This window comes from Pseudonaja textilis, chromosome 1 (genome assembly GCF_049901715.1).
Source record: "Pseudonaja textilis isolate UNSWEBS1 chromosome 1, rPseTex1.2, whole genome shotgun sequence".
Taxonomy (NCBI): Eukaryota; Metazoa; Chordata; class Lepidosauria; order Squamata; family Elapidae; genus Pseudonaja; species Pseudonaja textilis.
Window position 1 is genome coordinate 95,907,093 of NC_141990.1, and position 26,002 is coordinate 95,933,094.

Genomic DNA, 26,002 nt, shown 5'->3' on the forward strand with positions numbered 1-26,002 from the left:
ATATTCATACAGTTTGAAGGTTCAAGTTACCATGATGGCATAAATGAAGACTTTAAAAAAGGCCCCTCACATGAGCTTTACAAGAATGAATATAAGAACCAGGACCAAAAAAATAAGTAGAAAATTGAGTAACAGGTTGAGACCTCTATTTGCAGCAAAATCCATTGTGGCAAACTTTGCACTTATTTTGCTTGCACTAGAAATCTTGATTGCTGTTATAAGCAGGTTCACGTCAGTCACAGTGAGTTAAAGTTGACATATGTGTGGGTTGCAGTACTCTTGTGTGAGCATTTCTTGACTCATACGAGCTTTTTTTGTCCAATACCTGAAAAAAAAGATAGTGAGCCACAGCTAATGTGAGTACATACCAATGCCTCCTCCCCAAACTCATCTTGAAAGAAAATATAGGCAGTGATCTAACAAGCAATAATTTACCATGTTATATATTGGCATTAGTTTTTCACACCAAGTAGTATAAAACCTTATCCCATGCAATATATGTCACAGTTTAATAAATTGTATTCAATATTGATTTGCTGCTTCATGATAAGCAGCAATGTTAATTATCTACTCTTGTTCAAAATGTTAACGTTGTTTATAAACACCTGTCTTCTCTGATCTGGAGGCTATTAAGGGACTGGTATTAGTACTATCTAGGTATTTCTTTAGATATCCTTTTGTTATTCAGTTTTTAACTTTTATAACATCTGTTTTTTCTTCTGTAGTTTTTTAAAATTTTCATAAAAAATTCTTTTAATAAAAATTATTCATTGAAAAGTAAGGAGGGGTTACTAGTTAATTATCTGGCTACTCATTTTCAAAAAAATTTCTAGATCAAAAGAACAAAATATAACTGGGTAAATGGAGAAGGGAGCAAAAGTTTGAAATTAAGTCTTAAAACTGAAACAGTTGGAAATTGGGAATATAATGAATTTGTTTTCTACATTAATAATCTGTTTTCTACAATTAATGATCTGTTTTTATCTTAGAATTCAGGTAAACATATGGGCATGTGCAGTTTTTATTAGAATGATTAGAGTGAAATTGTACATAAACTCTGCCGTTTGGGGGCATGCGAGCAATGCCACAACACTGTTGATCCATCTCACATTTCCTTACCTCCCTTGGAAATGCTGCCTCCAGCAGATTTCCTATGTTGATACTTCCCAACTTCTGGAAACCACTTGAAACCTGTATTGATATCTAACAGTTGATACTGTTCTTTATGTAGTTATTTGTTATTTTATGTTAAACGGAGCTTTGTTCAACATTGCAGAATCCAGTGGAGAGGTGAGAGAAGGTCCTGAAATACGCAATAATGATCTGAAAACAATGTTCTTTGGATTTAATATTGGCATGCTTTATTTATGGTCGGATACTCCTTAGTGTTGCACAAAAATGATTGAACTAATATATTAAGCAGTGAAAATTAAAATAAAATCTAATACCTTGTTAAACAGCTTTCATTTTATTTTAGGAAAGTTTAGAGCTGGTTGTTTCTCAGTAGGGAAAATAAATTCATATGTAACATAATTATGTTATGAAGAGTACATTCTCAATGAGTGGAATTATTCTAATATTGTAATAAATAATTCAACATTTGTTTCTTACCACTTTAGGTATAATGATATCATGTACACATACATATATAGTTAAAGCAACAGCCTATAAACTTCATACAAGTGATAAGATTAGTCTATAAAAGAGATTTCAACACAACCAAAATATTTTCATCCCTAGTCCACTTAATGTTGACTTTGGGGAAAATTTTGAAATCAGATTTAATTATTCACTTTTTTAGCTAAAAAACAAATGCTATTTGTTATATGCAATCTGACAACAGATTGAATTTCTAATGCAACCAATAAGAAGCCATTGTATAGATTTTGTATGTGTGTGGATGTGACAAATTCTTTGTAGAACAAATCATCAAAATATTAAACTTGCAAGAATTCATCATCTAGTCCTCTTGCTAAATTATATGAATGAAGAACAATTGTATAATTTAAAGTGCCGCCTGGAAGATATCACTAGTGTTACAGGAGAGACTATATTAAATATTTATAAATATATCAAACTAGACAATCCATGAGATCATTTTCGAAATATTTCCTTAACTAATAATAATAATAAAAAACAAGCAGTGGGAGCCCAAGCAACTCCTGGCTTCCTGATCGTCAGGAAGAAGGCTTGCAAGGAGCATTGGAAATAATCATTATTATCTTGCAAAATTTCAGTTCTACAAGAGTAGAAGTTCCCAAATTTTGATTGTATTTTTTAGGTTATCCCATTTCAGGTACATTGATTTAAAAGTTGTTGCCCTATGATATACCATTTCACCTAGTTGAAGTTTACAAGCAAACCAATATGTAGGTGACTAAATACTTGCATTTCAGTAGAACAAGGCAATAAATATTCAATGCTTTATTGTCTTTTCAAAGCTTATATTATGAATATGTACGGGGAAAGAAGTTAATAAATTCTTCAGTTAACAATCCAAGTACTCAAGATACACATATCTTCTAGAATGTATAATGATTTAATTGTGCATTTAATAATAGTGCATTCAGCCCATTCTTTATTCATAAAAGTAAACACTTACAGCTGATTAGTAATAATAAACAAATAATCTGGAACCAAAGAATAATATGCAACCAAAATTTCAAGGTTGCTATTTAAAATTTTATAGTTGGACATTTTACATATAACACTGATCATCAACGTCCACAGAAGTCTTCCTTTAAAAATAAAGCAGGCAAATTAGCTCATGCATCACCATGTGATAGTAGTTTTCAAATTACTGTTCAGTACAGGTGCTTTTAATGGTTACAGTGAGTAAGAGTGGAGGTGGTGAGAAATTTTTTAGACTGAGTGCTGGATTTTCTTGCATAGATTTCCTTGTGCTGGATGTTTCTTGTTTGGTTCTTTTCTCCTTCTGGTGCATATCCCATTGCATAAGGTAGTGAAGAACAATAAAAAATATTGGACTTCAAAGAAGCATCACAATGATGCATATTAGCAACAGACATATTAAGATAAGACAGAAGTTTACAAAAAGCTCCTGAAGCCTTTGCCGTGTTTGTGGATGCACCTCAATAGTTGAGGCTCTCCTCAGAGCAGAGCGAGTTATGTACTGGACCTTCTCCATGACAACAGGAAAGCAGAAATTTAAGAAAGAATGGATTTCTAAGAAGCAGAGACTTTCAGGGAGAGTACAATGTGCTTAATGTCTTCAGTTTGGGAAGTTTTAAGAATCTTTGTGGAGCTAGGGAAAGTAGGAAAGTGAAGTTAGAATTACAGCATACAGTGATTTAATCAGCAAGTGTAGATTATTTCAATGTGACAGAATGCAACACATTGTATAGTGAAACAAAGTCTTAATAAAAAACAAAACATGTATACCAGTATTCTAAATGCATATTGCAGTAAGTATATTTCTGTGCCTTCAAGGTGTGTATACATTGGATAACTACACAGAATTTGTGAACAATTTTAGCCCTGCTGGTTAAAACTCCTAAGATGTTCTGTTGTGTAAAATAACCTGCCTAGGAAAGCAATCTTGAGAGACAGTACATGTTTGACACATTGGTTGTGATTTGTGACTCACCGAGCTGAGTTCAGTCCACCAACCATGTATGGTGATGACTCAGAGGACTGATTAAGCCTTCTTTGTCTGATGCCCACAAAAGCAAAAAAGCTGTCAAGCAAGCACCTGACAATCCAAAAAACATAGTTGGTGGGCTGTATTCAGTTTGAACCATGATTTTTGCTGGAACAGTTTGCATAATAAATATGCTTCACAACCCCTGTTTTTCCCTACATTATTTTTGGCCCTGTTTGCTTCTGGAGAGATTAAGGTCAATAGTCTATTAGCCATCAAAAATATTTGCCTGACACTATGTCCAGTTTCTTTTTTTGGCTTATATTTCTCAAGGGTTGATACTGTCATAACAAAATTGTATTCTCGAGGGACTCGGTAAAAATGGCATCACTCTTCTGGCCAAATATGGAGACATTTATTCTAAAATGTTTATCCTGCTCCAAGCAGGCTATCATGAATTAAATACTTACAGATTAAACACATTTGTTAGGTTAACATTTGACAGATATACTTCATAAATAGATGGTAGAAATATTTATTTTATTGACATGTGTAAAATCATAGCTATCACTCTGTTGAATTTCACACTGTAATGACATTTATTTTATGGAATTTTCCATGCTGTTTGGAAAGATTAGCAGTTTACTTGTTTATATAATATAATTCTGTTTCTGACAAGGTTAGCAGCTGTTGTTATTTCAATATTTAAAAATGGAAAAGGAAAAACTAAAAGAATTCATGATTAATCCTTATATACTACTCTTTGTTTTGCGTCAGTATGCAAATTTACTTGATATAATGCTATCACTTTGCTTACAAGTATTTGACTTTGGAAGTATTTTAGAGTTGTTCTTTATTTTATACCTGGAGATAATATCAGAACTACTTTGAAGGAAATGGGAATTCTATGCAAATTTTTAGAGCAATTGGGACTGTGATTCAGTTTTTGTTCTGAACAGGTTATTATTTAAAATTAGTATTATAATTTTGTGTTAGTATTATAATTAGTATTATAATTGTGGCATTAGTATATAGAACTCTTTTTTCTTGTGCCTCAAAACTGAATTCTTGTAATTCTGCTGTAGTAGTGTTTTATTTTTACCAATATTTAATTTGAATTTTTCCCTATCTCATTTGAAGTATTATGGACACTTGAATCCATTAAATCCATTAATTGAAATTATAATTCAGTATATTAGGCTGTCCCTGTGTAGAAAAGCTGTTTTGAAAGATGACCAAGTACTTTTTTTATTTTAATAAAAAATAAACAAAAGCGAAATTCATTCACACGTTATATTACTTCTGTTTAGTAGCTTTCTATTTTGTTTATGTTGTACAGTACTGTTTTAATTCCAATTGTCATAACTATGGACGCACACAAACCTTTTCAATTTTTAAAAATTGAATCATGTTTTTAAATGATTTTATTGTGTTTAAGCTATAGACTTAGTTGTGTTAAGTAAAATGTTTATGCTCTCATTTTGTATTCTACATAATATTTATGCATTACCCCTGTGAAATATGGGCAAAGATAATTATATTTTACAGTGTTTTTTCTTATTGAAAAGTTGATTTAGGGCCAACCTGTTAAAATGCCTGTTTTCACCAGCTAGTTAGCAAGAGTTTTTACTGAGGTTTTCCATCCTGATTGATTCTCCTCAGAATCAGTTATTTTCAATGTGGCATAGCAATGGGACTGCATAGTTTTTGCAAGAATTTTATTCAACAGTAGTTAAAAACGCATACTGGTTGTGTGGGGCAGTTAGACTCCCCAAAAGTAGGTTAGTCCATATACATAGGTTTAAAATGCCCCATAACAATATTGGACTACTTGCAGTGTTTACAGTGATACAATACAACATAAGTTAACTTGTGGAAAGAAAAGTTAGTAATGTTAATCCATCCATAATTATATTGTGAAGGATCTGGTTTTTTAAAAAAAATCCTATGTTATAATTATAAGCTGAAGCCTAGTATACATGTAAGTAACAATTAATAAAAAATAAAATGATAATGAATAGGATTAGTTTCTTTGTTTTATATATTGGGCAGCGAAAGGCTGGCTGGGTATGTTTCTGGAAGGTTCTGAAAACTTACTAAATGTTTTATTGGTTTTCAGGATCCCAGTTATGATCTTTTAATTTCCTCAGTGTTTACTCTTCCTGATTTAAATATAGTCTTTTTATGTCACGGTTTCAGTATTGTTTGTTATGTTTTGTTAAAATTTATATCCGTCTGTCTATCTGTTTTAGAAACTATCTTTTTTTGTAGTTTTAGAGTCAAAACCTCTTTTACAAACAACTGAATAGTGAGATTGTTTTTTCCATTAGAGGTCATGAATCTCCTGCTGCTTGAAATTTTGGCAGGTGTCAATTATTAATTTCCATACAAGCAACAGGGTTTTCTTCATGATCTCCATTTTTATCAGTTGGGAATCTAACTTATGTGGTCAGTGATGGATCTGAAATAAAACATAGTATAGAAAATACTTCATTATACTGTTAATTAAAGGTAGAAATTAACAGTAACAAAATAACGAATAATTTGCTAGACAAATAATAGGAAATGCCCAAAAAACTGTGGGAATGAAGACTAAACATAGTAGGTGGGTCAAGAAAGTTGAAAAGAAGCAGTAAGTGAAAAGAAATATTAATGTTGAATGTTAAAAGGAAATTAAAGATTATTGAAAAGTAGATAACTTAATGTGACACTCTGCCTCATTTGTAGTCCAAGAATCACATTGGTAGATGTTTTCTCAAAAGAAGTAATGGAATTATCCTCACCAGGTTTGATTTGTTTTTAGAGGAGGACTAGGCATGTTACATCCTAAGATCCAAAAATGTTGATTGTACAAAATTTGTAAATTTGCCAACCTATTTGGTTTCTGAAACTGAATTTGTATTTGGTAAAAATGCAACTTTTCTCTAAGAATATATTATTCCATAAATCAGCTTCTAAATTTTGCTAACATTAATGTTGCATTCTATCCTATTTACACAAGAGTAAACCTTACAGAATATAGTGGAATTTTAAGCATTCAAGTAAACATTCTTATAATTGCACTGTTAATAGTATACCAAATGGATAACAAACAAGCTTTTTATATTAAATCTGGATATTTTAAGAGTATTTTCTACTAAAATGCATTTTGGTTTTGCTATTTTCAAGAGGTTTTATTCTTTTTTTCCCATTTTTGTTCCTGTTATTATTTAGTCTTTTGATGTTAGTTTGGGATTTAATAGATGATAAAATAATCAGTTATTTGAAGTCTATTTGACAACTGTCCTGCAGAAGATTAGAGTCTAAATTCAAGATATCTATAATAGGTATAAGTAGTTTAGTCAGGAATTGTAGGATCAGAATTGTTGACTAGGATCCAGAAAAGGACTACTAGTGATCTGCTTGCCAATAATTCTTTGTCCATGTATTTCTTGAACATTAGATCCCTCATTCTATTCCAAAAACAATAGTATTAAAGCCAGTTTGTCCAAAAAGGGACTTTTGCTAAACATTAAAGTCCTTCCTATGTTATTCTTTTGGAACTTCTCTGATTTGCTTTTTGGATCCAATATCTCCTTAAATATATATGGTTCATTTGCTGGGCATCAGTAAATATAAACTCACACAAAATACACTTTGTTGATCTGATAAATGGATACTAGAAATGATTGTTTTAAAGGGAAACTGTTCCTGTGTCTAACAAAACTTAAATTAGAGAGGAGAGGAATACTAAATAGCAATAGTATTTAGACTTATATACTGCTTCACAGTACTTTGCAGCCTTTTCTAAACGTTTACAGAGTCAGCATATTGCCCCTAACAATCTGGGTCCTCATTCTTTACTGAACCTGGGAAGGATGGAAGGCTAAGACCCGAATTGCCAACTGCAGGCAGGCAGCAGAAGTAGCCTGCAGTACTGCATTGTAATGCTATAGTCTAGATTTATTTTTTATATTTTTTGCAGAAAGAACTGAAATATTAGATTTAATATCTCTACTAGGCTTCTTTCTTTCTTCCCCACTTCTTTTCTCATTTTCTTTCTCTCACTCCTCTTTCCTTCTCTTTGGCTCTAACATGCATACAGAATGCTTGATATGTTTACTTCTTTTATGCAACAAAAATAAACACAGAAGATATCTTACACTTGAATTCTAATCAAATTATAATGTTCAACAAAGGTATAGACTGTTACTGGAATCAGGATTGTTAATTGGAAAATCAACAGTTCTATTATAATAAAAGTAAGAGTCCCTTACCTTAATGACTGACGATTACTGAATTATATGAAGATGTGCTGTGGGAAACTAAAAGACGTTCTGTTCTCTGTCATCAGATTTATGGGAGCAACTGAAGTTCACTGAAGGAAAAAAATAACAAAAGTTTCATAGGCTGGGCTCATGATATCATTCAGGAATTTAACTCCAGTGATTGGTTACACAACAGATTGCAAGAACAGAGAGATTGCAGAACTAGCCTTGTTTAGGGCAAGGATGTTTAGTATTTGATTTCACAGGGAAAAAGTAAGAGATAGAAGTGAGATTGCATATCCATAATTCCAGAAATCCAAAAAAAACAAATGATAGTTTTGTTAATAATATTTAGATAGTGCTTGTTCATTTCCTTTTATTAAACTTGAATGATAATAGGTATCATTTAGGTATACACACACATAAAACTACTAGGTGTAAAAAACCCATGAAATTGGATGTACGGTTTACATATACTTAGGAGTAACATACTTAGACTGCATAAATATGGAGGGCCTCTAGATAACATCAAATATATACCCCAAACTCCAACTTTTAGTGATCATCCAGATTTTTGCAACCCAAATGTGATAGCTCAACACAAGCTAATATTCAGATCATTTTTCAATTAACAGATCTGTATACCGCAGATACTTGAAATGAAACTTTCTACTGTTCTTAAAGTGTATTGAAGAGTTTATAGTGTTCATTTTTAAATTATTTTAAATATTTCAATACTGCTTTATAATCAGGAGACCCTCAAGTATACTGAAAGGACATTTGTTGTTCATTGGTGAGGGAAGGACATGGCAGTCTGTATTGTGTGCTTAAATTAGCATTTGGATTTATAATCCAGATAATTTGGACATTGAATGAACATGCAGTCTTGTTACTATGTATACTTCTTACTTAAGCAGTTCAAGAGATCATATTGTCAGGTAAATTTGCAACATTGGGAACAACATAGGATATATAGCTTTAGGTGACAGGTGCTTTTGGCCTGTCTTAGCTGAGATAAGCATTTCAGGGTGATATAAGCGGCAGTCTTTTAAGTAAGTTATGGTTCCTTGTCATTGTTAAAAGTACACAGGCTTTTAAGAGAATGGTATTTGCCCTTTCAAAAAGAATCTTCTTAAGATAGATTAGGTATTCTTTTGTTTAACATACATGGCATTGATATTTCACTAATGTTAGGCAAGCTATTTGAAAAGATGTCCTGTCCTGTGTTTCATCTACTATATATTTGTTAATTTAAAATATGCATGGCTAGTATTCTATATGCATACATTTTATTTTATTTTTATTCAAGTAAGTAAAAATAGTGTGGGGTTAAATAAATACTTCCCTAAATTAGATACTACTTAAGAATTTTGGAAGTTACATTCCCAACTCATCTCAGCTATGGGGTTGGACTGTAGGTGCATTGGGTATGTTGGCTTCTGTTACAAATGAGTTGCTGTCCTGAGGGACTTTGGCCTGTGGCTTTCAACTGTGAATCACGTTTTTTTTTTAAAAAAAAAATGAAAATGGCCTCCACTTCTTTGAAAAGTGGAGCTCCTGTCAAGTCTGTCCTGGCTGGGACTGAGTTGAAAACTGGGCCGTGATCTACAGCGCAGGGCAGAGCTACAATCAATTCGGCAGACTCTGTCCAATAGGCGAGGAAAAGAGCCTACCCACTCTCTCTGGACTCTCGCAGCTACAGAGAGGAGAAGAATATATGCTATTATGCTGCACATTTCACCTTCTTACTGGCATCAGAACATTAGAAATCTTGAGTTAAAACTAATGTAATTTACTGTGCATGCCATTGTTGGTTAATTTTCTTCTGACCAGAAATCCTTGAATTCTTTTAATTCCAATAGGAAACAATACTGTAGATTTAGATCTCTCTTTTCAAAACATTTAACATCCCAATTATCCTTTTATCTCTTCTGATCTCTCAAGAATACCAATTTTATTTTATTTTTCAGGTGTCATGTTGAAAAAGCAAACAGGCAGTTGTGAACTATGAAGGGTGTGTTACCATGTTAGGATTTAAATCTCATAGCCTTCAATCACCCTCTTCCAGGATCTGAGTTTCCTTTCTCTGTTCTTGCCTGTAACAATAAAACAAATCATTCTTCTATGATCTTGGAGTCCCTTTGCTTAGAACCCCAAATATGTAATCTACACATGCATGACGTATTTCATATGTCTAAAATACTATTTAGACCATCTCATTTCATCAATTATTGGGTTGTATATGACATTTTAATTCCGTCCTTGTCCAAATTTCTATTCCTGTTTACAGTAGACCTTGTAAAACAAGGTGCTTTGTTCCTCACAGATTTGGAATTTTTGTAAAATGAGTTGGTCAGCCAATTTCTTAAGGACCTGTATCAAGTAATCATATATAGTGTTATACTTTCTCCAAACAGAAATTTTTAAATAAAGTAAATTTGACCCATTCTTCCTTAAATTTAATATTTGAAAATTTTAGGCAAGCTTGTACTTGAGTGTGCAAGATATTTGTAGAGGAAGAGAAAAGACTTAGAAATACTCTCTGAAATTAAACCAGGTATAGAAAATTCCTGAGAAATATTAGAAAAATGCTGAATAATTTGGAATATTAGCACACTTAAATACAGCATGCTTGGTGTTTTGTTTTTTTTAATTTGCTTCAAGGGACAAAAATATGCAGCTGCTGCTTACATGACCTTAAATGGAAATAATCTGGGCTTTCTCCAGAGTCTACTACTAAAGCTTTCCTTTCTTTCTTTCTTTCTTTCTTTCTTGCTTGCTTGCTTGCTTGCTTGCTTGCTTTCGATTAGATTATCTGGATTGTTTGGATTATCATATTTAGGGAGGAAAATTTCTGTATTTTCTAATAGAATTTTAAAAGCAACATCATTATGCATTTGATACACAAGTTGGCATTTTGTACTCGCTATATGTTGAAGTATACTGTGCAGGTACTTTCAAACATTTCCAAATGTATGCTTAGAAGGTTGCAATTTTTAAAAAGTCATGATCTTGACAGTAGACACTGGCATTATTTATTGATTCAAAATGTTGTTTCTTGTACATGGTTATACATCTAGAAACTGACCCAGAACAGTAAAAAATGTTAAATTATATTTCAAGTTTCACTGTTTATACTGAATTATGTTTATAAAAGACTTACAACTCTTCATGCAAATTTAATCATTGGCATCTTAATTTTAGAAGATTACTAATATAGGTAGTGCTCAATTTATGGCTAAAATTGGGACTGGACCTTCGGTCACTATGTGATCAGTCATTAAGCAAGTCACCAGTTGACTGAACCTGATTTTATGACAATTTTTTACTTTGGTGAAGCAAATCTCGTGGTTGTTAACTGAATCCATCTTCCTCAATTGACACTGCTTGTCAGATTCCAGCTTGGGAAGGTCGCAAAACACAATAACATGACTGCAGGATGCGACAAGCAGTTGTAAATATGAGCCAGCTGCCAAGCACCTCACCCAAATTGCAATCACATGATTGCAAAGGTGGCCCAATGGTCATAAGAGTGAAGATGGGTCTGAAAAGACTTTTTATGAGGCCGTAATAACTTTAAACCATTATTAGATGAATGGTCATAAATTGAGGACTAGCAATATTTCTGAGATGACAGAAATCTATCAGCTGGTAGTCAAGACAAGTGGAATATAATACAGTTTTGTATGTTTTGATTTGCTCCGATGATGGTCACATACAATATAGTAGGAAATACGTTTCTGACATTAATAAATGCAAGCTAATCTATGTAAACTGAAAATTGTCCTAAACATGAACTACTGCGTGTAATCATTTTTCAAAATCATTGATAATTTTAAAGCTTTACTTGCAACTGGACTTTTAGATAGAAGCTTTTTAATTCTATGCCTTTTTTTTATTTGCCCTCTTGATGACACCCATATGTTAAAAATGGCTTTCCTTTTTTAAAAAAGCATATTTTTTTAGAAAAAGAAAGTATTCACTGGGAACACAACCAAATGCTTGTTTGAATAATAGCAAATAAGACCAAATTTAGAATGTTAACACAGAACATGGAAATGCTATTAATTCTCCTTCAAATGTTTTTTCTCTTCTGTACTCTTGACCAAGTTTGAAAGAATATGAAATATTGTGTGTGACTGCCATATTTGAATGGGCACAATCTTTTATTTATTAGGTTACCATTTGATATCTTCATCCAATGATTAGACGTATTACAAATAGGATTGCCTTTCAACCTATCAAATTATAATGAACACCTGAAAATAATGACTTTTCCTTGGTATGCAGTTTAGTAGGAAGGTATTGGTTCTTCCATTAGGTAATTGCTATATAGTTAAGGTATTATAGCAACCAACACTGAATATCAGTTCTTCACACATGGCTATCCTTGGTAAATTATACATTGCCATCATGCCATTTGTCATTTAATTTAATAAGACTGCATGCAAAAAAATAATTAGTTGCCTTAGGAATATATTTGGCTATAGATTATTTTAAGTGATTGGGATTTATTGTTTGTAAAAACTCAACAAAATACTGGATTTTATATCTTGAAATATATCATGATGTGCTGAATTCAATCTAAGCAAATGTAGAAATTCAATTTCAGTAGATATAACTTGATGGTAGAAAATGTTATTTAAGTCTTTGGGGAAAATTTAACGTTAAAAAAATTAATAGTACCATGAGACTAATGTATATTTTAAGAAGGTGGGGGAAAGGTTTTTAATTATATTTCCATCTTTGGGCCTATTTAGAAAATAAAACTTGGAAACTTTTAGATTCCACATGTAGTAAATACAGATCTTTGAAAGCTGCTAAGCATATTTCATATTTCATGTATTATTTCATTAATAATAAATAATTTTATTTTAATCCCAAATCACATGAGAAATGGAACAACCATAATTTGAAAGTAGTGGAGAAGGTATTTTATTGTGATTTTTACATTAAATAAGGGGTCATTGCTTTAAATCAATTGGTTTTAAAAACATTAGGATATGTGAATATGAGCAATCATATATTACTTAAATAGTACAAACCAGATATGCTAGCAGACTTCCAGTTATTTGTGGTTTTAGGCTCCTTAAGAGATTCAGTGTTTCAATGGAAACCAATAATTACATTTTATAAAGAAAAGTAGAATGAAAGGTAGTATTGGTAGCATTTGAACTGTGGAACGGAAGGAAGACACCTAAATGGAATTGTGGAACGGAATTGGGACACCTAATTTTGGAGAATCAGTAGGCCAAGAATTAAAAAATATATTTCTTATAAATAAAAATTAAAAATATGAAGTTAATTCATTAGAAAATATTATTTTATGATTATTGGGCCTACCTGTCAAAGGATGTTTAATCCATAAAACATTGTCTTTTCAATCCTGGTATCAGTTGAAATTTCATACAAGGTTGCCCAAACTAACATTTGTATCTGTTTTAACCTTGCACAAATAAACTAACTATATTCTTTCCTTTTACTTCTAATAATTTTAATTTTTACTTCAATTATTTTGTAGGATTTGATTTCTCTTCATTTTTTCTTTATCCTATCACACAAAGTTATTTGGTCTTTAATAAGTCTATTTTGAAAATCCAATTAAAAAAAGATACCCAGATTATTTTTTTTTATTTACCATTTCTTTTGATTTTTAAAATGTTAATCATTTTTTTATGGGGAGGTTTGGTTTTCAGTATATCTAGAAACACATCATTTTCCAAGTTAATGTTGGCCTGTTATTTGAAGACCATCATGAGAACATGGTATGCTTTCTTTTCCTGCTCTGCACTTCATGATTTATCACAGTGCATTTCTTTTTCTTTTCTTTCTAGTACTTTCCCACCAGTGCAGGGTCTGCTTTTTTTCAGCTCAACCAAGTGTTGATCCATTAGTTTTAAAATAAGCTTGTCACCTGAGCTTATTGTCACCAATAAGCTTGTCACCTGGGCTGAGAGAGAGTGACTGCCCTAAAATCATCCAACCAGTTTACAAGCCTAATGCGGGACTAGAACTCAAAAAAGGCTCCTGATTTCTAGCTTGGTGCCTTAACCATTTGAACAAACTGGTTCTCTTTCCATTTTTCTCTTATTAAACATATACTTTTTTCTAGCAGTTAGCAATGTGCAGATCACAGTTTAGATTCCTGACCATGCAGAACGCCCATATACAGAAAATATAAATTAACATGTTTGTTCTCAGAGTTACAAAACCCTAACATTAACCATAGTAAATTCATCATGTATTTGATAATTATAAATGTAGATCCAGTTTATACAAGATTTTTTTTAGCATTTTAGCAGTAATACTACTACCTGTAGTCAGTTTGGAAGGCTTCTAGAATGAAAGCTCAAGTCATAAAATAAAATTTGTACATTATGAATTCCTCTTTCATCTTCTCTATCATTTTGTATCAGAAAATCTTACAGGTCTGGCAAAAAAAAAATGTGCTAAGAGACTTGTAACTTTGGAACTGTGTTGAGTGTTTTCCCTGATAAACTGTTCCAGGAAACAATGAGATTAGTTGTGTTCTTTGACATGTTTTGAGTGCTGGATGAACACAGAGGCAAAGACATATGAAGGAGAGATAAAAGGCTGTAATGCCAATTGAGGTACTGTTCAGTAACAAATAATTCTAGAGCTGGATTATTTCCATTTTAGCAGCAATTATTGACTAGAGGCCAGAGATTATATTTGTTGCTTTAGTGATGATTTTTCAGCTGTGTTTTAAACAAGGGAACATTCCAGCTTTAAACAAATTACCAGACTTTACAGAAACAATTAAGAATAATCACTTTCAAATCTTAGATGTTCATTCTCAGCATCATACATTCTGATTAATTAGTGTACATTGTCTAGAGTTTACCATTAGATTTTCTTAACTTGTATCCAGAGAAAATTTAAAACATAAGTTCATGGCAGAATTTTGGGTACTGCATATGGCAAAGAAATACCGAGAGGAAGAGGAACTAACATCCTCATAGAGAGATGTTATTATACCGAGTGATGGCAAGGAACATGTAGTGTGGCTGGTGTCAAAGAGAATATAGGATTCAGTATCTCTAAGGACTTTACCACCTAGAAATGATGATCACCTATAAAACCCTTCATGACATACACCCTGGTTATTTATGGAACCATCTGTCTGCACTATTTTCTACCCATTTGCTATATATGGCTGGGCAGATTGGATACCCTCAAGGTCCCTTCATTCAAATGTCTTTTCATGGGATCAAGGAAGAGTGCCTTCTGTGTTGCATCCATTTCCTGTAAAATAACATTCCTGTAGATTTATGGATGGTGCCACTCTCTTACGGTTCTGGAAAGTCCCTTAAGAACTGGTTCAGTTCCCAGACTTAGGGTTAGTCTATTTGTAGAGACCCTGACATGTTTTTGACTGTAATAGCTGTTTCTTTGGGCTACAATATTTTGTTGTTGTGTTTTTAATTGTTTCAATTACATATTTTGATATAATCCACCCAAATTTAGGAGTTTTGGAGTGGATGGCCATAATAAATGTAAATCATCGTCATCCCTGAGCTGCAACACTGTGAAATGCCCGCCCCATTGGTTAATAGCAGCCCTGTGCACATAAGTCATAAACTTATTATATGCTCATGGCACAATTCAGCTGGTTTCAGAGAATTTTATGGGAGATCTAAGTCTTTTCCCTTGAAACAATGATTTACTTAATACGTGGCATTCTGCACAGTTGAATTTGTTTATCGACAAGTGGTTTTGTGCATTAATTTAGTAATGCACAAATTCATTTGTTCAATTTATGGTCCTGTCTTTGCTCAAATTTTTTTTTCTATCTCAACAATCCCATGAGTATGACTTGTACTGAAAATGCTCTGTAAAATCAATATTGTATTCTCTTTCTATTATGGATGCACATTTTGCAATAAGACAGCATATTGAGAAATGAATGTTAATTAACATAATTAATATGTATTATTTGATAGCTTACTTTTTTCACTTTACCTTGTTTACTAAAATTCTTATCTCTTTTTTGCTCTAAAATATACATTGCCTATTTATAGGAAAACCTTCATATATTAAAGCCAAAACTTCCAACACATTCATGTTTAGAAATAAAAGCACATGGGAGAATAGCAGTACAGTCGATTAGTTTTAGAAGATGTATGGATAGTATGTCCTTATCTGCTCTTAAAAGTTCTTGGAACTAAACATATACTGTATTTTCTTATATTCACAATTATTTTTCCATGAATTTTTAATTCATGGAATCAAATTCCACTGATTATCATTTTTGTGTGTGTGTATGTACATTTTCAATTTTCTTAATGGACTAACTGCACTTTCAGCAAGTATAGATCCTGTCAGAAGTTGGCTACTTTTTTAGATGGTAAATAGGACAAGGTAACTTCTTTCCTTTGTGAAAAGCTTCATAAGATAGAATCTATATTTCACTTGTCTTTAGTATTCAGTTAAGTTTTCCTGGCTATTCCAGATAGATTGTTAATTGAAATTGGAAGATTCTTTTTTCATGTGCTGTCTCTTTGAAATTATGGAAGCAGTCTTCATCTTTAGTAAACCCATTTGCTGAAACTTTTCATACATCTTTGGAAAACGTATTGATTTTTCAGTAGCGTAGGGTACATCATTTCATAGTTAGTTACATAGAGCCAGTTTGACAAGCGATTAAGGTGCTGATGAATATTAGCCACAGTTATATATAAAAAAATCTTATTTTATCAGTTATTCAGCCAAAATATTTGGCATTGTTTTAACTTATTAAATGTATGGTTTCAGTCAGTCATATAGTAATAAATTGGGGCTCAAGAATAATGTTATTATACTTTTTATTCCAGAATTTAAAAATTGATAGGCATTTAAAAATTAATAAGCTTCTAGGAACTTCAAAGGTGATGATGGAGTATAATGATCTTTTGTGAAATTCATTGTAATGAGAAGATAATATAAACACTTATTAAAACAAGTGTTTCTATACTTAGGAGTGACCTTCTGTTATCTCTGGAAAATTCCAGACACACTTGCTCTGAACGTCATCTGAAGTGCCACCTAAAAGTGTTGTCCATAACATTGGCCAGAATATAAGTTGAAACTTTCTGAAAATGTGTGACTGACTTGTTAATGTATTAGATATTTTCTGTCTTAAAATGTTGTATCTGGTCCATGAGTATTTAAACTCTACAAGTATTTCTCTCAATGAACTGTGTTGATTGTAAAAGTGTTGCAAAAGAAGAAGAGATGAATTAGAACGTTACAAATGAAACATAATTTTTTTTCCTCATGTTAAATATTAATATAGTAACCAGAGAGAAAAAGCAAGTAAAGTAACTCATTTAAGCTCCATGAAATATTTCTTACCTGGATGTAAAATTGCTAAATGAGTCTGCACTAAATTGTTACTCAGAAGCTGAGGATTGTTATGGGATTTGATTTGACACACTGAATTCAGAATATAAAGTTTCTGCATTTCTCTTAGGTTGTCATCTGCGTTGATCAGATCTTCTGTCATATTATATAGTAGTAAGCTTGGGTACTATCTGAAATATTGTAAATTACATATATGCAGAGCCCATTAGTATAATTTCGGAGCAAAAATCTATAGACTATTTGCACATAAAGATTTCTACGTTTTGTATTTAAAGAATCTTTCCCAAATACAAGGTCCAGCAATTCAGCTGTAGTTTTTAAATAGTTTGTTCCTCATCTTTTGGATTGCTCCAAGTTAGTAATCTACTGATTAGTTAAATTGACCTATTGACTCTTTTAGGATTCTACCTTTAATATTTAGAAATATCACATAATCTGTCTCTTAATCATGCAGGATTTTTTTTTCTGATTCAGAACTTGCACAATACTATGTATCCTATAGAATCAAAAGTTCATCTGTTCTGAAGAATTGAAGGTCAATCAAGTTACTTTTAATAGCGCTGGTAAAACAGTGTACTGTAAGCTGCCTAGATTCACCTGATTGAATCAGCATTTCTTTCATCAATACATTATTTTAAAGTTGGATTTAAGTAGAAAAAACAGTTGAGATTAACCATTTAGAAATAAATGACAATTAAACAAAAAAATTAGCTTATACTGTTATTTTAATAAAAATATAGTTTCTTAAATTTCTCAGCTCTGGTTTCCATAAAATTTAAGAAAAAGTATACATAACATATATCCTGCATACGCCTTACATTCTGTAACAAAACAAAACTCATAGGGAGCTGTAAGATAGGAACCAGTACTATAGGAGTAGAGATGATCTAGAAAACATTCTTCTGGTTGCAGAACAGTACAGTGTGAGTTGAGTTACAACCATAATAGGGCCTCAGCAAAAGCATCCTTAATCACAGTCATATGACCACAAAACACTGTAAATGACTGTAAATGCTGACGAGTTGCCAAGAGTCCAAAATATTGTCTCATGACCTCTGGGAGGTGGGCTGGACATCAGAACTTCAAAACTAGGTCATAAGTCCCTTTTTCAGGGTCTGTTGTAACTTTGAATGGTCACTAAGTGACCAGTTGTAAGTTGAGGACTACTTGTCTTTTTTTTTTCTTGCAGTTTTTTTAGCAACATTTTGTGGAAATGGTATGCTATTGTCTTCTTCTAGGGCTGAGAAAGAGAGGGATTGGCCCAAAGTCATGCAGCTGGCTTTATGCCTAAGGCAGGAATAGCAGTGGTGGGATTCAAATTTTTTTACTACGGTTCTGTCGGAGTGGCTTGGTGGGCATGGCAGGGAAAGGATACTGTAAAATCTCCAGTCAGAGGTGGGATTTGTTGATTCACCGAACTACTCAAAATTTCTGCTACTGGTTCTCCAGAACTGGTCAGAACCTTCTGAATACCACCTCTGAGGAATAGACTCTCCTTCTCCCAGCTTCTAGCTTAACAGCTTTAACCACTACACCAAACAGACTCTCATACATTTTTACTGAGGTGAAAATACATTTCTTTTAAAATGTCATGCTGATATTCAGAAGAAAATTGTAGAGTAGGAAGTGGCATTTAATCATCAGATCTAATCCTCCTGCTCAGTAGGAAAAAACTTCCTCTGGTCAAGCTTAACTAGTGGTTACGCAGACATATCTCTGTATGCTTTTGGCAACAGTACAAAGTTGGTTTACCACTGCCTGCATTTGGAAATTTTTCAACTTCCTGTGTAGCCTACAATCCTGGGATTTTATTGGCAGTCTGCCTTGTATGCACTAAACAATCCAACTGTGCTTAGCTTTCTTTGAAATCTGACTAATTTTTGAAACCCCTCATGAGCCCTACATAGAGCTGACTTTCATAGGTCATTGTAAAGAAAAAGAATACATTTTTCATTTATATAGTTGTATTATGTACAAGCATCATTGAAGTGCTGCACAAACTGTCAGTGGTACAGTTTCTCAATGAGAGATATCCATGTCTCCAAAGCATACAGTAACCAATGATCCCATGCTGATGAAAATGAAAAAAAAAAGTGTTAATGCTTCAGTTATCTCTCACTTCAATCAAAATGAAAACAAGAAAACATTAGACAGAAATATTGTAGATTAAAGTTTCTATAAAATGTGAAACAATTACATTTCAGGTATATCTTAAAGAAAGAACATGGATTTTATAGTTTCCAAATATATTCATGAAGTATATTGGCTATTTATCAATGTCTAAGCACCTTGAAAATGTTATAAATGTATAAATATGATAGGAAGGTAGACTTTTCTCACTTTCTGATTTGTTAATGTTATTTTATGCATATTTTTGTGCAGGTTCTGGGTGGATCGTATCATCAAAGTTATCCAGCTACAAACTTTCAGGACTATAATAATTGGGAGTCCCTGATGAAAATTAAAGAAGGGCTGTTAAGGCAAAAAGAAATTGTGATTGATAGGTAAGTATATATATTAGAGCCTCAATTTACTTCATATTTGCCTTTCAAACCAAGGCAGTCCCTTATTTTTGTCATCTTTGAGTAATGGGCTCTGGGTCTGTTTTAGGTGACAGAAATATATTCTGAGTTTGTGGTGTATAACTGTACATTTATATAGCAATATCATGATAGTTGTTTATTATCTTGTGTATATAACATATGCACAATTTTGTATACTTTTAAGTTTTTAATTTCTATAGTTGTAATATTTTAATATATTTTAATTATATTTCTATTTGTTTTTATACTTTGTAAGCCTTATAAGAAAGATGGGTGGCAAAAAATAATAATAAATAAATGTATAATGCTGAATATTTGATTTCTGGTGACCTTTGTTTGTCAAAGCATAACAAAGCTCTGTATTAAACTTCAGATATACAAAAAGTAGTATCATTAAACAAGAAGCAATTAAAATTGAATAGTACTATGTGTTAGGGATACACCCTAGCAGAATCTGCATGGCAGTCAGGCAGGCAGGCAAAATATGTGAGATAAACGTTTTTGTAGCTTACACTCAGTAAAAACAGATACACTGTGCTAGTTAAATAGTTTATTCCAGTAAGAGTTATAGCATAGTCAAACAGTCCATATATCATTCACTAGTTCAGTCCGTCTGGGGATTATTCAGTTGCAAAGTCCAGTGTTGAAAAAGAGGTCAGTAAACTTACAAATATCAGTCCAGGAATATATCTCCTCGCAGTAGAGATATGAAGAAGTCACACCTCCTTTCTTCCTTCAGCATTCAGCAATAGGGAAACACGCAGTTAACAAACCATCAATCCATCAAAGTAGCAATCGTCAGGAATCGTCAGCAATCGTTAGGTTCTCTTGCTCCCTCTTATGGCGGTTTCACACCGCACCCAAAATTACATGCTTTGCAGTTTAAAGTGACACACACTTAAACTTACTATCATAATTTATATATTATTTTACCCAAACTACGTTAGGTAACCTTGTTATTCCTAACACTATGGAATTGTTCCGTTTCAGCTTAAACCACTAAGCATTTGGCAAAGTGTTCTTTTCTGAAGGTTTATGTACAGCATTTGATGCAGTATGGTTGCCTATATCCATATATATTCAATAATGGGGCCCTGTTTAGTCTTTTCTTACTTCACATTTTTATGGGACTAGCAGTCTTCCTTTTGATGTACCTAGGTATTTGTTGCTTTTCAACCCTTCATACCTGCATGAAAAAAGCACAAACGAAAAGCAAATGCATATGATTAAATATGTTTTTAAAAGTGTTGTGATTGACATTTCCTTGATCCAACAAGATAATCACTTGGTTGTCCATAAGGAAATATACATTCTCATTCTCAGCATTACTTCTGGTTATGTGGATTGATTGAAAGATAAAAAAGGTTCCTGACTCTTTGAAGAGAATTCATTATGAAATGTTGACAGTTTAATTGAAATTGTTGTTTATAATACACCATTAGATGAAGGTGTGAAGGCACGAGAATATGCCCTTTTGTCTAACTGCCATATGATTTAGTTTTGCTTTATTTTTTTGCATTGCCTCATTATTTTCATTATTTAGCAATTATTAAACACTACATTTTAACACTAGAGGGTGTAGTATGTTCTTACATAGTTTTGCATAGTATTACATTTGTGCCTTGACTTAGCTCTCTTGAAGATAACCTACACTATGCAACTACTTCTTTGTTTTGACCTTGATTGGCCATGACATACTGCACATTTCTACTGAAGTGTTGGTGCTAATACTGGCACTGTTTATTGGCAAGGATTGCCTAGAATGGTAATGTAAATAAATTCCAAATGCGAGACCCATGACATAAGCCCCTGAAAATAATAGCATTTGCTGTGTTCTCAGTTAAACGACAGAGTGGTGTTCAAAAGGCTTTTTTAGGAAAGGTAAACTCAAAGGTTAAGATTTGGAGGAGTAAGTATCATTCCTTATTATAGAATAATTCTGAAGCAGTTGCTGATCATCGTAATAGAAATATGATGATAATTGATCATAATTAATAGAAATATGGTTAACATTGTGAGTCTGTTGGTTAAATGCATGGTTTCAGCTCCTTGTAGAGTTGTCTTTGCTTTGACTTGATCAGTGGCAGAACAAAGTCATACTGATACTGCTTGATGCATAATTGAGCCATATCAAAGAATTGGTCTTAAATTTAATATGATTAAATTCTACCATGGAATTCCTCCTAGCAGATCCACATTCATATGTCCAGTTGCTTCATACTCTATTGAACTGCATGCTGCTTGGACAGTGGTGGGATTCAAATTTTTTTACTACCGGTTCTGTGGGCGTGGCAGGGGAAGGATACTGTAAAATCTCCATTCCCACCCCACTCCTGGAGGAAGTTTACTGCAAAATCCCATTCCCTCCCCGCCCTACTAACGTGCTTTTCAGCTCCATTCTCCTGTGCAGGACAACAAAAGAAGACCCAGACGATCAGCTGGGACTTGGGAGGCAGAGAATAGATGGGAGCAGGGCCAGTCAGAGGTGGTATTTGCCGGTTCTCTGAACTACTCAAAATTTCCACTTCAGGTTCTCCAGAACTGGTCAGAACCTGCTGAATACCACCTCTGTAGCTTGGATTTACTTTTAAATATTCAGAAACTTACGTTCAATTTTGCACAGTTGTGCTGTTCTTTCCCTTTTATAGGATTGCTCTTTTTTTTTTTACTGCCTAAGATACATTGGGGATGCATTCCAACATGGATTACAGGGTCCCACTTTTTTCTTTCTAAAAGCCATCTAACAAGCAGCTAATGTAATTTCTTAGGATTCTACCAAGCAATGCCCTTTTGGAAGGAATGTTATTGTTAATGAGCTTCAGTTCTAATTCCAAGCTCTAATGCCAAGAACTAATGCTATAATGGAGAGGGAATGCTCTGTATTAGTGCTATAGAGCTATTTATTTTATAAACCTCTACCAGGCTTGTAGAAACAGTGCTTCAACCCTTTGTTTTTTTATTGCTGAAAACTTAGGCACGCTTACTTAGAAGTAATCCTTTTTTAACAGAATAAAAATAATTCTGAAGACATTTGTGGGATGGCATAACATTATCTTGTTTTGAGTTTTGGAATATGCTTTTCAGAGCCAAGTAATAAAACTAGGCATCATTGGTAGCAAAGGTGTGCAAGAATGGTATAATATCTCATAGCATAACATATCCTCTCGCCTTGTTGAAGACCCCGTGACTTCTCAGTTACGTACCAGAGAATTGGCATCAAATTGAAAGAGAGCAAGGGAAAGTTCCATTGAATGAGTGGATATTCACTCACACATAGTTGGACTTCTTCCAGTGCTCTAAATCTGGCTTCACCAGAGATTTATATCAATGAAATATATACATGCTGCTTTTCATTTGAGAAGGCAAGAATTAATATCCAGAATAAATTAAAATAAATATTTTCTATTCTTATGCTTGGTCAAATATGACAAGAATTTCACTAAAGCAAAGGCAATAAGAGATACAGTTTGATGTAGTAATTAAGGCACCAGGATAGAAACCAGGAGATTGTGAGGCATAAAGCCAATTGGGTGATATTGGTCCAGTCATTCTGAGTCAGCTCTAGGAAGCAAGCAATGGCAAATCACTTCTGAAATCTTACCAAGAAACCTTTCTCATTTAAACATGTAGCTGGTATTTATTTACCCGTGTTATACCATAGTAATAACAGCAAACAAAATTATATAAAATACACCTGAATACAATTAAAATTAACTTCAAAATAACCGAGTTGGTTACTGAACTTTTAAAGAAAAAGAACCAAATTTAGTAGCTGAAAGTATTATTGAACCTGAATTAACTGTTTAGTTCTCTGGCTCCACGGTATAGAGGGAAATTATTTCATACTGTATAACAATTGAACAAATTCTAAAAACTTTGGTTTATATCAAAATCAGGACTCCCCCGCCCCCCCCCCCCCAAAAAAAAGCAAAGATGGAGGAATTAGAATGGTTTCTCTCTAGTTTAAAAAGTTATTTTCTCTCTCTCTCTCTCTCTCTGTATACAATAAATACCATATTGTTTTATCCTATTGAACACACATGATGAGCCCCTCCAATATTTCAAGTTTGTCCATATTTAAGTTACATCTGTTGAAAGAGAGACAGAATCAATACAATTTCAATCTGCATCTATAAGTAAACATTATACATGTGAAGATTAAATGTATAACTAAATACCTATTGCCTATTAGCACCTGTTTAACTGCCACCGCCTGCCAAATAAATTATATGCAGTATGTTTAAAATACTGTATATGTAGAGGAGAAAAGAAAGAAGAATCTTGGGACCGTTTTTTGAAATAACCAATTTCAGATTTTATTAAACCCATTAGAAAGAAATTAAATTGAATCAGCATTAATTAACAGGAAGAAAAAAGGGAGAACAAACTGGCCTCTGTGTTCCAATGTAACAGTGGAATAATTAGTTGTACAAAGAAAATAACTGTCAGCATGAGATATTTTCCTGTCTTCTCAAGGGAAGATTTATACATCTCCAATAAGATACAGTTTTGTTGAAAGGGAAAAAATGGAAGTGATAAAGAAGAACAACCTGTAATGAATCATAGAATGCAATATCAGCTGAACAGCCATCAGTATATTTTCTATGTGTGTGTGCATGGATAGCTATTCAACTTCATGTAGCACAATCATATCTGTATTCCAAGTAGCCATAGGTACATTAGCTCACTTCTGTTTATGAGAATGCCTGTTGCTGTAAACAGAACTTTGCACATCACCACTGCTACATTAGCCTAATTGTGTGATGGGGAAACAGCATGTTACTCTGATTTTTATTTAATGTTGCTATAGATTGATATTACAAGATTTGTTCACTAATCTTTAAAAAATGATGTTTGGCTTTATTCACAACAACAAGAGAGATTTAGAGAAAAGATGTGAGAAGAGTAACCAATCATAAAAGTTCAATCAAGAAATATGCTCAATATTTGATAAGAGATCAATGTTGACAAATTGACAGTTGTCTATACAGGCCTAATACATTTATTTCCAATAGTGGCTGCCTTGATAATAAAACAATGTGTCGGTGTAAGATATATATTAGGAGACACATCTGTAACGTACAAAAGTAGATCTTTAATGGAATAAATTCTACACTTTGCATAACAAAATTGCCAAGAGTTTGTATCCTGATTGATGGGATAGAAATGCAATGAATAAACAGACTTACATAACAATAAAATCCATGAATTAAGAAACAGTCTTCTTGTCTTTAGGAAAGTAGTAGCACTGTTATGAGATGTGTTCTTGGGGAATACAGTGGATTATTGTGTATGGGGCATTCCAGGATGAGGAAAAAGATTATGAATAGTATTTCATTGCAGATTTAATATGAATCAGTAATATGATGGGGTTGCCAATGCAGTTTTGGAATTCATAAACTGAGATATAGCTTCCATATGACAGGAATATTGACTAATAAGAGGTAACCGATAACCAGTTTTATCCTTAATGGGACTTTTAAAACATGAATAGCTAGATGTTTTTTATATAGTTTATTATAGACCCTCTACCAGTACTGAACTAGCAGACCTTCACATTTTAGATTACTAGATACAGAGCAATAGCTTTATATCATTCTCCCCAACTCACCAGAGTGGAGAGGCAGGGAATTCTATGAGTCCCCTTCTAAGGAGGTCCATCTAGTGGGACCAAGAAGAAGGGCCTTCTCCCTAGTGGCTCCTTCCCTGCACAGCATCATACTTGAGATAAGATTGGCCCCCACCTTGACATTCTTTTGCAAGACCCTGAAAACTTGGTTTTGCCAACAGGCCTGGGAATGGAATGGAGCTCATCTAATGGCTTATTTGATAATTGTTGCCAGGGGCTGTGGGGAGGGTTATTGCTTTTTATTGTGATTTTCATATTGGGTTTTTTTATCTTTGTAATCTGAGTAGGTTGGGCAGCCATATAAATTTTCCTAAATAAATAAATAAAATTCACATTGAAGTCATGAAAAAAATTATACAAGGGGGTATGACATAACATAATACCTGTGTATCTCTTCTCTGAGAAGTTAAAAGAAGGTGGATTGTATACATCATTTTGACAGGAAACCACAGGAAATAATAGGTTTACTAATTACTGTGCATTGCAGACTTCATCTCCAGTATTGTGTCCAGCACTGTTATCTCATATTAAGAGGATTCAGATAACCTGGAACATTCAGGGAAAAGAATTTGGAATAATCAAAGGACTAAAAAGAAGAGAGATTAAAGGAAAGATGAAT

At 33.0% G+C, this 26,002-nt stretch overlaps 2 protein-coding genes across 7 annotated transcripts in view; one reads left to right on the forward strand and one right to left on the reverse strand.

Annotated features, from left to right (window-relative positions):
• The window catches only part of CEP85L (centrosomal protein 85L), a 101,088-nt gene that overhangs the window by 51,875 nt on the left and 23,211 nt on the right, over window positions 1-26,002 (forward strand). For all 6 annotated transcript variants that reach the window (XM_026705430.2, XM_087942093.1, XM_087942098.1 and 3 more), the window contains one exon: window positions 19,594-19,715. In XM_026705430.2, the coding sequence (XP_026561215.1) occupies window positions 19,594-19,715 (122 nt within the window). The remainder of the gene's footprint in view (window positions 1-19,593; window positions 19,716-26,002) is intronic.
• On the reverse strand, window positions 1,339-8,000 carry PLN (phospholamban). The gene is made up of 2 exons (XM_087942002.1): window positions 7,858-8,000; window positions 1,339-3,265 (listed from the first exon to the last, which is right to left on the reverse strand). The coding sequence occupies exon 2, from the start codon at window positions 3,146-3,148 to the stop codon at window positions 2,990-2,992; it is 159 nt and encodes a 52-aa protein (XP_087798128.1). The 5' UTR covers window positions 3,149-3,265; window positions 7,858-8,000; the 3' UTR covers window positions 1,339-2,989.